The sequence below is a fragment of the Aotus nancymaae genome, unplaced genomic scaffold, assembly GCF_030222135.1.
Source record: "Aotus nancymaae isolate 86718 unplaced genomic scaffold, 86718_ANA_hifiasm-v0.15.2.pri h1tg000059l, whole genome shotgun sequence".
In the NCBI taxonomy this organism is placed as follows: Eukaryota; Metazoa; Chordata; class Mammalia; order Primates; family Aotidae; genus Aotus; species Aotus nancymaae.
In genome coordinates this window covers 10,580,724-10,594,553 of record NW_026988473.1, presented here as the reverse complement: position 1 = coordinate 10,594,553, position 13,830 = coordinate 10,580,724, and the positions used below count along the sequence as shown (strand labels likewise).

Here is a 13,830-nt window from a genome sequence, read left to right as displayed (position 1 = left end):
GGTCCATTAAGAGAGGTTAAGTGGCTTTTTCAAAATCACACCTAGTAAGTGCAGGGCAAGGATTCAAGCCTAAGTCTCTTGGTGACCAAAACCCCTGCTGTTAATTGTTATGCTAAAATCTGGTCGTTGTAAAGGTTGTGGAATGCATGTCCTGTGGCTCACCTGGGAGATGACCTTTTGACGTGACACCTACCTGTTGTTCCATCTCCATGGGCTGGGGTTTGTGGGAATGAGTGAGGAAGTTTTATTGAACAGCACGTTTCTTGGAGGAGGAGATAGACTGTGAATATAACCTTCCTCTCCTCTTCAGGCATGGAGAAGCATATTGAAGAAGATGAGGTCAGGTCATCGGCAGACCTTCGGATTCGGAAATCCCAGGTAAGACTCTTCCTGGTCTAACGATTATCTAGTCCAGTCTCTTATTATTTTTCCTTAACTGTGGAGGGATTTTTTTTTTTAAATACAGTCCTTATTTGAAACTCAGTTTTAAGAACTGGTAGAGGGGAACTTTCCAGGTTGAAATAGGGATCAGGGCCAGAGTCCAGCCCTTTTGGCCCCTCTCTTGTACCCTCTTCTCTAAGGAGGCCCCTGAAGAGCTGCTTCAGGCTTCCTAGAGTACAGCATAGGATTTAGTGTGCTTCCTTGTTTTACAGGAGAGGAAATTAGTATCTTCTCTCTAACAATTGTTAGTCATTAGTTGTCACGTTTGGAGCTAGGCACTTTAAGGGTCATCAAAGATATGATCCTTGTCTTTAAAGAACTGACATGCCATTCAAGTGGCATAGAAAGCTATTATCTAAGACCAAGCAGGAGGATGGGATAAGAAGACACATGTGGCCAGGTGCGGTGGCTCATGCCTGTAATCCCAGCATTTTGGGAGGCCGAGGTGGGCTGATCACCTGAAGTCAGGAGTTTGAGACCAGCCTGGCCAATGTGGTAAAACCCCATCTCTACTAAATATACAAAAATGAGCCAGGCATGGTGGTGCACGCCTGTAGTTCCAGCTACTCGGGAGGCTGAGGCAGGGGAATTGCTTGAACCTGGGAGACGGAGGTGGCAGTGAGCCAAGATCGTGCCACTGCACTCCAGCCTGGGTGACAGAGCGAGATTTCATCTCAAAAAAAAAAAAAGACACATGCATGGTACTCTCAGCATCCAAAGATCTCAGGAAGAATTGGGGGTTGCCAGAGGAGGCTGGGCCAGAGTGCCAACATGAGCAGGCTCAGCAAGCAGTTTCCCCTCTCTGAGAGGTACAGGGGCAGGAGTAGGGTGTACATGTGTATGTGTGTTGGCAGCAGTGGTTGGTAGTGGTCGGGGGTAGACATAAGGGGCAGACATGAAGATAATAGGCTTTCTGGAGAAAAAGGTTTGCTGTGGGATAGTGGGCACATAATTTTTAGTAGATAATGTAGTGCCACATTCTAGAGGTCTTTGAGGAGCAGTCTAGAGAATTTGGATCTGATGTTGTAACTTACAGGTATTTGCTTCAGGCGGCAATATATTAGGAGGATTATTATGGTAGCCATTCAGAAACTGTTTACAAGTGGGAAGGAGGCAGGGGACTGGAAGGTCCCTAGTTAGGTTTTTGCAATGGTGTTGGTCTAAATTTGCATGGTGGTAGTGGGTTTGAAAAGGTATAAATATTGGTGATTTTCCAAAGGAAAAACCAGTAAGTAGGGCTTGATGCTAAGAGGTGAGCGAGGAATATAAATTCTTAGGAAGGTTTTAGCTTAGGCTTCCAGGGCTGTTGAGAGGACATCTGCCTAGAAGCAATAGAAGTTGGGGAGATAAGTTTATGGTAAGAACTCAAGGATCTTTGGTAAGTATGACATGTGGGAAGGGAATCTGACAGTTTTGGAATGCAAGCGTTGTGCCACAAAAATGCTACTAGTCCATATGGCTGTAGGGCTTAGAGATTTAGAGATGACCGCTGGCCTCACAATTATCTTGCCACGCCAGCAGTAAACCGGTTTCAGTAAACTGGTGCTGAAACCATGCATTGGAAAGGGCAGCGGACTCTCCCAGTGGCGCAGAGCTAGGAAACAAAAACCTTGGGTTGATACCTGGTCGATTCCAAGTCCAGTGCTACTGTAGATGGCTATGTGGCGACGGGGAGGGGTTCCATAACAGTTACAGAACCACTGGGGGCTGACTGCATTTTACATCATCCCACAGCATTCTGTCCTTTCTCGGAAGTTTGTGGAGGTGATGACCAAATACAATGAAGCTCAAGTGGACTTCCGAGAACGCAGCAAAGGGCGAATCCAGCGGCAGCTCGAAATTAGTATGTGCTTGAGGTTTGGCGTGTTTGCCCTCCACCTTTCCTGCCACCTGGTTGTCCATCCCAAGTTTTGAGGCCCTGGGAGAGCAAACAGCATGCATACTTTGTGCCTAAGTCAAGGGCAGATACTGTCGCACTGGCATATCCTGAATGCTGTGCTGTAGGCTGAAAGGTGACACCATGTTTATCAGGCCCAAGTAGTTTTATTGTATGGGGTCCAGCATCTTCTCCTATATAGAAGGGAATTGCTTGCCAAACAGTTGCTCTCCTGTGGACTCATTGTATCATTTTGCTGTCTGTTTGACAGCAAAGCACATTTATGAAATAAAAAGTGTGGTGTAAGTTGCTGGGAGGAATAGAGAAATAAATAAAGCCATACCCTTTAGGAATTTAGTAATGTGGAAGGCAGGGCCCTTCGGGGTAGAAGGTGCTTTGGGTGAGAGGAATGGTATGAATGTAATCAAGAAAGAGCAAGTGTGTTTAGGAGTGGCAGGTTGTCCAGGGTCTGGGAAAAGGGTGTGTCTGGAGTAACTTAAGGTTAGGATGGATTGAGGGAGGGCTTGCCCACGAACTGGCATGTTATGAGGGCCTTGGACGCCATAGTGTAGTGAATGGGGCAAAGAAATGCTCTGAGCTGGGAAGCAATGTAATGAGATAATGTGCTTTAGGAAGGTAACTGCTGATAATGTTTAAGGATGGCTTGGATTAGGGGAGAAATAAGATGAGTCAGGAGGCAATTGGGGAGTGTTGTAAAGACCATGGTCTTTATAGGGAAGTCACGTTCCTAGTTTTCAGGGACCTTATCAAATGGTGTTTCACTGTGATCTTATATTTGATGCTCTGCTTCTTTTGTTATAAAGCCGGCAAAAAGACAACAGATGAGGAGCTGGAGGAGATGCTGGAGAGTGGCAACCCAGCCATCTTCACTTCTGGGGTGAGTGCCCTGTGTGCTCGGATAGCACATCCCTCTCATGAGCAGGGAGGCCACTGTGGAGCTCATGCAGTCCAGCAGGTGGAGGGGGTGCTGCAGGTGCAGGGAGTTCAGGGAGGCAAGGAGCTCCCCAGGAGTGTGTGTGAGGGCTGTTGACAGGGGCAGCCTTTCTTGCAGGGGTAGCTGACAGTCTTTCTGTGTGTGGCCTGTTGTAGATCATTGACTCACAGATTTCCAAGCAAGCCCTCAGTGAGATTGAGGGACGGCACAAGGACATTGTGAGGCTGGAGAGCAGCATCAAGGAGCTTCATGACATGTTTATGGACATCGCCATGCTGGTGGAGAATCAGGTAAGTGGCAGTGAGTCCCAGCGTGGGGAGGGAGGAGAGGAAAGCTCAGGGTCTCTGGAGAATAGGGAGGAAAGGAATACTGGAAGCCAGTGAGGTAGGGTGGGAGAACCACTGGGAATTTGCATAAAAGAGAAACAGAATTCCGTGGGAAAGTGTGCATTCAAATTGAACGTTGACACTTTGGGTGATCTTGGCCTTTTCATTCTTGCCTGTCCTTTTGGCCTTGCAGTCGTTGATAGTTGACATAGAGGTTGATGTGTTCTGTCAATTACCTAGTTCCCCCAGATTTAAAAATTTTTAAATTTATTTTTAAGGTGAGGTATTGCTCTGTTGCACAGGCTAGAGTGCAGTGGCATGATCATATGTCACTGCAGCTTGACCTCCCAGGCTCAAGTAGTCATCCCAGGATTTGTCTTTTTTCTTTCTTTTCTTTTTTAAGAATCAGAGATGAAGGTTCCTAATGGTGATGCTTTAAAACAGTTTCCTGATATGGACTAGTTCGTTCACTGATGACATTGAAAATGTGATCTTTTCTCTGGTTCACAGGGAAAGCTTAGGTTTAACAGAAGTTTTTGTTTTGTTTTTCCTGTTTGTGTTTTTCTAAAAATTTTGACACCTTTCACTAAGGCACAGAGCAGACAACATGAATGAAGGAGTAGTAAAATAGCATTTACAGAAAGACTCACAACACTCATGGTGCTTAGTTTGACAGCTCACTTTGTCCCAGGCATGCTTGCTTGGGATAGAGTTCTGGATTGCCTGCATAGGGTGCTAGTTTCATGTAGGCAGATGGTTCCCAGTTCTTACAGGACAGTTAAGTGTGCCACAGGGTCATGGTGCTGTGCACTGTTGCCATGAACTTCCAGCTGCTCTGACACCTGGATAGGAGAGAAAATTGTTTCCATAGTAGGCAGACTGCAGAACCTAGTTGAAACCCGAGCATGACTTGACTGGTTTTTGATGTTGGTTCCCTGCTGAGGGCCTGGGTGGTTTCCCCGATTCCCCACTGGCCTCCGAGACCATTTCTCAAGTCCCTCCATCCCACCTTTTCTTTTTCCCCACACTGCTTTGCCGAGGAACTGGCTTGAGATTCAAGTGATGGTAAGTGCCTTGTTCTGTTTACAGACTGCCATAAAGTGAAAGAGTAGGGTTAAGGAGGGTCTGGGTAGTTGAGGAGAATTCCTAAGACGCCTAAGATTCAATGAAATGATTAAACTTCCCTGTCAGGAAGTAATTGCTAGGAAATGGTTGGGAATCTTCTCAAGAGACCACTGTCTGGAAGGGAAAATATAACCAAATAGCCTGGGTAAACCCAGTGTCTTAGAGGGTTTACCTTTAAGTAAACCCCTCACTTAGAGGGCCTGGAAATAACTTAGAGAAAGCAAATGTTCCCCATCTTAGCTCCTTATTGAGCACGTACTGTGTGTCAGGCACTTTTCTACAGTTAGTGAATGTACTCAATTCAGGCAGAATGATGTTGCTTCAGGTCTGAATGACCAGGAAGAGGCCAGCATCCTGGTGATGTCCTAAGAACATGAGATATCCTTATTTTGGTTCTTCTCCATATGCTTAAGTGCGAAAAATAAATAAAAAAGGTTGTCCAGGGATACCTCAGAGTGTATTTATACGTAGTTACCAGGCATCTAGACAGTATGTTCTGGATGCCTGGTGGAGTGCTGGTCACAGAGAAGTAGTAAAATTCAGTGAATGCTTCTTGAACAAGTGACCGCCACCCCAACCCACCACCAAGGACTGAGGAGCCACAGGTAGTCCCATGGAAAATGTGATTGGGTGTGCTGTGGAAGGCCATGCATCAAGGTTTCTGGATTCTCCTCTTACCACTGAAGATGGGAAGAAAGAGAATCCCTTCCCCACATTGGCTAGGACTGTGGTGGGGCGTTCATTGGGTGTGACCAGAGTCTGTTCTTTGCAGGGTGAGATGTTAGATAACATAGAGTTGAATGTCATGCACACAGTGGACCACGTGGAGAAGGCACGAGATGAAACTAAAAAAGCTGTGAAATACCAGAGTCAGGCCCGGAAGGTGAGACTCTCCTGTTGCCTTCAGAGAAGAGAGTCCATTTGGTTAGCTGTGTCTCGCTCTTTCTCTTCCCTCTCCCTATCTCTGTTTCTGCTGCCGCCACCTCTTGCATCTGGGGAAAGGGATCCATGATTGACCGTATTGAGAACAACATGGACCAGTCAGTGGGCTTCGTGGAGCGGGCTGTGGCAGATACCAAAAAGGCTGTCAAGTATCAGAGTGAAGCCCGGAGGGTGAGCACCTTAGTCTCAGCTCTCTTACCAGCTTCTCCTCTCCCTGGCCATCCCCACCTGTGTCCTTGAGCCCACGCCTCCCTCCCTGTTGTGGCCTCGTCAACCCCTCCCTCAGCCTTTCCTAGATACCAGCTGGCTGCCCTTCCTTCTCAGGTGTGCCTTGCATGGATCTGGCTCACAAGCTATCTCCCCAGGAACCCACACTTGAAAGGCAGTTCTGTAGGATGGATGCATGGCCCACGTGTTGCTGCTGATCTTCTCCTGGACTTAGCTCATGAGACTTTCAGATGTTACGCTTGACTTCTCTGTTCAGAAACCCTCTTCATTGTCTTTCACTCCAGGCTCCCAAACCCTGCCTCCCTTCTCTTTTTCTCTACCTTGTACTTGGCCCATGCTAACTGCTATGTATACATTATCTTATAGCTGATGGAGTACCTGTTATTTATACTTTATAAAGGAGACAGTTGAGGGTCGGGTTCAGTAATTGACTTCAGGCCACCTAGTGAGTAGAGGCACTGGGATTCAAGTTTAGATCCCAGGCATTCTCTTTCTACCACACCACCATATTTGCCCACCCTCTGGTGCCCCTCCTGCTTAAGGACTTCTAGGCTTCTGGGCTCATGACTGTGGGTATCCAGCTCTGGTGGCTTCTGCTTTTTAGACTTTTCTCCTTTGACTAGTTCTCTTGGGCTCTGATACCGTTGTTCTTTGTTTTTCTTCCAACTTTACCTATTGCTTAGGGGACTGGGAAGTTATTTGACATGGTGAATCCAGAATGGATGGTATTTTCTCATATCCAGGCAGTGTACTGGGTCTGACAGGTAGAAGTGTACTTTAGGGGACAAATGGACAAAAGGAGGAAATGAGGATTCTATCAAAAATGCCTTTACATTCCCTCTTAAAAAGGGAAAAATCAGCCAGCCACTTTTTATCTTGGCCAAGTGCTTCTTAGAGACTCCATGATAGTGGTTCTGATTATATCTGTCCACATATGCAGAACTTCAGTGTGAGCTGAGAGCTGAGAACTGAGAGTGGTCTCATATTTCCCTCTGCTGGCATTGCTAGCCTGTAAATAATTAAAAAAATGTAAAATGTCCTAGGCTGGGTGTTGTGGTTTATACCTATGATGTGATTACAGGTATAAACCACCATACCTAGCCTTCCTTTTGGGAGGCCGAGGTGAGAGGATTACTTGAGCCCAGGAATTTGAGACTAGCTTGGGCAACATGGGAAGACTCTGTCCCTACAAAAATAAAACAATGAGCTGAGCATGGTGGTACATGCTTATAGTCCTAGCTACTCAGGAGCCTGAGGCAGGAGGATCACTTGAGCTCAGGAGGTTGAGGCTGTGGTGAGCCATGATTGTGCCACTGCACTCTAGCCTGAGTGATGGAGAAAAACTCTGTCTTAAAAATAAAGTATCCTAGAAGGATGTCTGTATGTAGAGATGTTGGCTTCTCATCAGATTGGTAAGATATTTTCTATGTAGAGGTGACAGGGGTTAGGTTTTGGATGAGTTGTTTTGTTTTTTGGTTGTTTGTAATAATTTGTTTTTGTCTTATTCCTCTCTCCAGAAATGGATAATTATCACTGTGGTAGTAGTTGTGTTGCTGGGCATTTTAGCATTGATTATTGGACTTTCCGTTGGGCTGAAATAAGAGTGGCCTAAGAGGCTGCTGCACTGAAATGTAAGTAAACGAATGGTTCTTGGGGACTCTGGATTTGGCTCCTCAAGAGGAAATTAGCTTGGGATTTCAAATTCTTCTTCTTTCCCACTATGATTGTCCTTGGACACACTGAGCTTTCTAAAACTTTTCAGTAGCCTGTGGATTCTTTATCTCCTTACAGTTCTATTCTTGGTTTCTGGCTGCAGTACATGGGCGAGGTCTCTATTTGTTCCTATCCTGTAGATTCTGTCCCCAATCTCTGTCTTGTCATATTTCTCACCACTTCTCCCAGTGTACCTGAGCACCCTATTCAACTCCCCTTACTCAGGAAGCATGCTCCTAAGTTGAGTACATTGGATCTGGAGTCTGTCTTGGATCTGGGGTCTGTCTTCTGAATTCTTACTAATTTTCATGGATGTTGGGCGTTACTTTCTGTATCCTTTTCAATGTAAATGAAGCTCTCAATTGGAATTTGGGTCTGCAGAGTTGTTTTTGTTGCTGATTGGTTGGGTGTTAAATGATGATAGTTAACACACTTTTGAGTGTTGCGTTGTACCAGACAATGTACTAAACACGTTATACATGTATCATTGAATCCTTACAACATCCTATGAGACAGATACAGTATGATGCACATTTTACAGACAAAGAAACTCAGTCAAAGAGAAGTTAAATAACAGGGCCAAGTTCACACAGCTAATAGGGGACCTAGCTTCTCTTTGTAAAAGAAGGTAGCCCTTATCATTACCTATAAAGCCTGGAGAACCTTAGAGGATAGTGATGTTAAAATTTAGACTATTAATTTTTTTGAAAACAGTTAAAAATGATAGACATATCACTGAATCACTGGCTTTTTTGAGACAGTCTCACTCTGTCACCCAGGCTGGAGTGCAGTGGCATAATCTAGGCTCACTGCAACTTCTGTCTCCCGGGTTCAAGTGATTCTCCTGCCTCAGCCTCCTGAGTAGCTGGGATTACAGGCACATGCCACTGTACTCGGCTCATTTTTATATTAGTTAGAGATGAGGTTTTGCCATGTTGGCCAGGATGGTCTTGAACTCTTGACCTCAGGTGATCCTTCCATCTCAGCCTCCCAGAGTGCTGGGATTACAGGCGTGAGCCTCTGCGCCCAGCCTGAATCGCATTTAATAGTAGTGAGCATATCAAGAATCTGGCTATTGGGACTATTAAGACTTTTGTGACTTTTTAATTATTATTTTTTTCTTTTTTTACTCCACATATGCAATTGAAGACTTTTGTGACTTAAATTTTTTTTTTTTTGAGACGGTGTCTCATTATGTTTGTCACCCAGGCTGGAGTGCAGTGGCGTGATCTTGGCTCACTGCAACCTCTGCCTCCCAGGCTCAGGTGATCCTCCTGCCTCAGCCTCCTGAGTAGCTGGGAGTATAGGTGTGCACCAACCAGCCAAGATACCTTTTATATTTTTTGTAGAGACAGGGTTTTGCCATGTCATCCAGGCTAATCTTGAACTCCTAGACTCAAGTGATCTGCTTGCCTTAGCCTCCGAAAGTGCTGGGATTGCAGGCATGAGCCACCGTGCCCAGCCAGTGACTTTAAAAATCTTTTTCTGAATAAAATATAGCATGTATTGTTAAAAAACTGACCTATAAAATACAGAGAAAATAAAAGTAGTCAACTTTTAATATTATTGCTGATAACCTTGTGGCATATTTACACATTCAGACATAGTTTTACATAGTTCAGATATTATCCATAGTTTTGTGCCCAGTTACAAAATCATAAGCATCATTCCACAGCATTAAAATCTTTTTGTAAATCTAATTGTCAACACGAGATTGTGGCCATACTCACAAATATTTAACATTTTCACAATGTTGGAGGTTTATGTTATTTTGCTATAGCTGACAGTGTGACTAATCTTATTTAATATTTTTCTCACTGAAAGTTTCTCTTTATTACAAACTCATATGAGTTGGATTACTGAGATAATAGGCATAAACATTTTTAAGACTTGGCACATAATACCATGGCAGTACCCAGAGCTGTGCCTTCCTTTATATTTGTTTCAGTGTGTTTCTTCTTACTCCTCCTCCTTCCATGTGACCAGAGGGTTTAAAAGTCAGCTTATTATAGCACTGAATATTCAACTTCATCTTGAAAAGTAAGCAACAGTGAGATTAACAGCCTCTCATAGACAGGTGGTTGGTTAATTTCTTTTTTCCCCCTCTTTTTTCTGGCACTTGGAGACTAGCACTTGACTTTTTTGTGTGAAGTTTAAATTTTGTTTTGGCGCTGAACAATCTGATTGGAATAGATGTTGAGATTTTAGAAAGATACAATACTTGTTATTATCCCATATCCTTGGATGAAATATGATATGCAAATTCATGGTGCCCCTTTCTATTCCTAATTCCAGGACTTCAGAATGTGTATGAATCATTTTTTGAGGATGTAACTCCTCAAAGAGGAGCAGACTAATTAATATGTTGTTTTTGGTTGACTAACTCTATATTTAACATGCTAAATTGCTGAGCAGTTGTTAAGCTGCTTTTATTGTAGTTTATTCTGTGTTCCCTAATAAAGTCAAGACTGATTGTTGCCTTGGTCTGGACTCCCCTCTTCCTCCATGTCACCCAAGGGAGAGAGGTCTCTGAACAGGATGGAAGGAAGACAGTGTGTTTATATTTCCTAGTACTGTGCCAGCTGCTTGGTCTAGGATCATAGTATCCTCATTTTACAGATGGGGAAAGAGCAATGAAGTTAAGGAACTTGCCCAAGGCTACATAGCTCATAAGGTGGAGCAGCCATAATATGACCCCTGAACTTTTTCCATATGCTTCGCATTGTGCCCTTCTGCTTTCTAAAAGAAAGGCAGCAGGGAGTTCATGAAGATTGAGAACCAGAAAGCAGCTCCTGCAGCCTGTCTTCAGGAGAGTGCTGCTGTGGGCCCTGCAGAGCAGGTGTTTTCACTAGGGATTGTTCCTTCCCACCACATCCTTCCATGGGTGTGGACAGCCTGTGAGAAGGCTTATAAAAGGCCTAGAGGCTTTTCTATTTTTTTTCCCCTCTCACATTAGGGCTTTGTGTTCTTTGTACAGTGGGATATTTAACTCCAGGTTCTGTCTTAGGTTTGTCTATTTCATAGTGAGTTCTGGGCTTTCCTCCCCACCTTCTCTCGGTTTGTGGATGACTTCTTCTGTTGCCCTTTGCCTTTTTCCTGTGTACTGATCAGCTCCTCCTTTTCCTGCCTCCTAGAAACTGATTTCACTCCAGCCTGGCATGGCCACCCTTGTCTTCAGATGAGAATGGAGTCTGAATGGCCTTCCTGAGAGCGAGTGCAACCCATTCCTTTGTTTCCTTGTGACCACCCTTGGACCTGACACTCAGAACAATCTAGCCCTGGGGGAATGAGATCTACCTGATGCGACCCTGAGTTCTCCTCAGAGCCTCCTCCTGCCCCACCAGCTCTCAAGTACCTTTTCTCCTGGACTGTGTGAACCCACCCTGCTTCCTTCCTCCCTGTCCTGTGTCAGATTTTGCCTTGCATCTGGGAAAGCCCCTGGGAGATCCTCCCAAGGTGCTGTATTTTTCTACCTCATGGAGTATTCTCCCAGAAATTGCAATGTATTTTTTTTAGGGGAGTATCTTCAACAAAGCAGAAGGATTCTTCTAAGTTTGGCAACAATAAGGCTTGCATCTGAGTCTTCTACCTGGCAGGATGCCAGTCCTGTTTGTTGTCTCTATGTCCTGAAAACTTGAGGGACTGGCAGATGTCATTTTGGTCTGAAGAGCTGACTTGTTTGAAATTCAGCCTTAAATTAAGCTCTTAGTTGTTCAGCTTGGAGGGCAACTTTGATTTTTCTGTATGTTGTAGTCTCTCATATTCACTCGAGGGATCAGGATGATATAGTCATCTGAGGTTATGCTTTGCAAAAGGCTGAGGGTATGGAATATTTGTGTCCATGTCTGAGTCTTAGAAATTGCTGTGATGCTTTGTGAAGCTATTGCCTTGGGGCCAAAAATAATCAGGGATTTTAAACTGGGTAAGGGACGAGGTGCTAGAATCTTAAGCTCTGGAAATATTTCATGACACTGGTGTATTCACTCATGTGTTCCACATGTATTCTAATTGTGTATGAGATGTTTGTACACATGCGTGTGTCTCTCAGGAAGTATGAAATAAAAATGGAAGATACTATGACCTCAAAAAAAAAAAAAAGCCAACTTTGAGCTAGGATAAAAATTGGGTAAAGGACATTTGCTTACCTGCAAATGAATCACTATGGAAATGTGATTTTCCCATATCATCAAGAAACTTGTTTTCTGGATGAGTACTGGGAGAATAAAATGAGAACTCTGGAGTGAGCTAAACTGATCCCAATTGAGTTTTTCTGCTTAGCAGACAGAAAGTATAATTTTTTGACAACCTTCCCCACATGCTGCCTGTGCTAGGCTTGTCCTGAGAACGTCCCTCAGTAATTTGATATTTATGTGGCCTACAGGATGTCCCATCTGCAGGGCTGAGTCAGTTGGGGAACACCAGAGGCTACACAGGACCTCTTCTTGCTACTGGGTTAATGAGCTTGGCAGGTTCTTTGTCTCACCCAATTCTTATCATGTAAGCAGCAGCAGCCGCCAGGAAATCTTCAAGTGTAGCACAAGTCTGTGCTAACCCAGTGGTAAAATCCCTTAGATCCCCCGCTGGTCTCTGGCAGTCTCCTTGATTTGGGGTACCATGTATATTTTCAGCTTTGACTTTAATGCTTTCTAGGATGTCGTGAGCACCCTTAATAGAGGCACTATCCATTAGCTTCCTTTGCGAAGGCTACTTACTGCTGGTCACAATCCAGCACTCAGACAGAGCCAAGGGGATATTCTCTTGCCCACGGCTATGATGTCAGACAGTGCATGGTTTCTAGCAACAAGAGACAAGATCACCAAAGGCCTTTGCTCCCCTCTGACATGGAGGCCTGGAGCTTACAGTTTGGAATACAACATGTGAAGGGTTTTTTGTTGTTGTTGTTTATATTTTTTAAATGTAAATTTGATTATTTTATTGCTAATTTAAAAATAAAAATGACTTTATATTGATTGTGAAACAGTTTTCTGGCTCTATCTCTGTGTAGAAACACTTAGTGATTTGGTGCCACCATGTGGTGATTTTAATTCAGGTTTTAGAATGCGGTTCAAATCTTTTTAAGCCATGGTTCAAAAGTTCAATTTTTGAACATGGTTTAACTCCCACAGAATACAGTGTCACTATGTTTGTGTTTCAGATTTGAGGTGTTCCTCCAGAAGAATTTGGTTTAGTCCTTGAGAGTATCTGGCTCTAGGAGGAAATGGGGGAGATCTGTCATGATGTTATCTAGAAGGCAGAATGACCATACCAGACATCCTCTGTGACCCTGATCTAATTTTTGAATTTCTCACCAGAAATAACATTTCTATGAACATTTTGGGTTCTAGAAGCCAGATCCATCTCCCTTGTCCTTCTGTTGCTCTCTTCCTTCATACCCTCTTCCATGCCCACATGCAATTGTCTCCCTTCCTGCAGAACGCTTTTGCGGTGGTTTCTCATGTGTTCTTTCTTTCCTTGTCTGGATGAGCAGAAGAAGATCATGATCATGATCTGCTGTATTATCCTTGCGATCATCTTAGCTTCCACCATTGGGGGCATATTTGCCTGAAAAAGGTGAGCCATGTGTGGGGAGGGTCAGGCCTTCTTTTACTTATTTGAAACCTTTGTGTCCTGGGGGCACTCTAGGTGCCTTAATCTGGGTGGGATTAGGTGCTAATAAAGGTTAGAGAAAACTAAGGAAAGGGGTGTCTCAGAGACAGAAAAGGGAGCGAAGAATGAACTGTTATCAGGTAGTCTGTAGGAGGAGAGGGGGAAGACAGAAGGTGGCGATCTGTCCTGTAACCAGGTATGGCAGAATGCTTTGTACAGGTCAAGGATATTGACTCCTGCTAAATAGTTTGAGCCTTGGTGTCTGGAAGTGCAAAAGGAACAAGAAGTAGTTCTTGCATTAGATGCATCTTGAACTTTTTGGAAGAGGGCTAACCACACAGTAAACTCGAATTAAGTTTCTTCCCTTTCAAGGTTAATGAAAATTAACACAGCCTTGTGTATAGTCCCTTACCCCTGTGTAAGAGGGATTTGGTGATCCCAGCCACAAACGCCATGCTATATAATCTATGATTTTTTTCCCTTCATTTTTCTGTTATCTCCCACAGCCCTCACAGATTGGTCGACTGGCATTTGTAATCCTCCTTCCACTTCTGTGGTACCATCACTTCTCCACGCAGACTCCTCATCAGCTTCTCCTCTTTCCATTATGAAACTTC

The 13,830-nt window shown here is 44.2% G+C and overlaps 1 protein-coding gene across 8 annotated transcripts in view; it reads left to right on the top strand.

Annotated features, from left to right (window-relative positions):
• Window positions 1-13,830, top strand: part of LOC105718582 (syntaxin-3) — a 141,329-nt gene that overhangs the window by 34,741 nt on the left and 92,758 nt on the right. For 4 of the 8 annotated variants that reach the window (XM_064364860.1, XM_064364858.1, XM_064364861.1 and 1 more), the window contains exons 5-9: window positions 311-378; window positions 2,176-2,284; window positions 3,142-3,215; window positions 3,428-3,562; window positions 5,496-5,606. In XM_064364860.1, the coding sequence (XP_064220930.1) occupies window positions 311-378; window positions 2,176-2,284; window positions 3,142-3,215; window positions 3,428-3,562; window positions 5,496-5,606 (497 nt within the window). Of the gene's footprint in view, window positions 1-310; window positions 379-2,175; window positions 2,285-3,141; window positions 3,216-3,427; window positions 3,563-5,495; window positions 5,607-7,410; window positions 7,525-10,740; window positions 13,178-13,830 lie in introns of those variants that run through there. The other 4 variants (XM_012454319.3, XM_012454316.2, XM_012454320.3 and 1 more) reach the window with 4 other exon arrangements.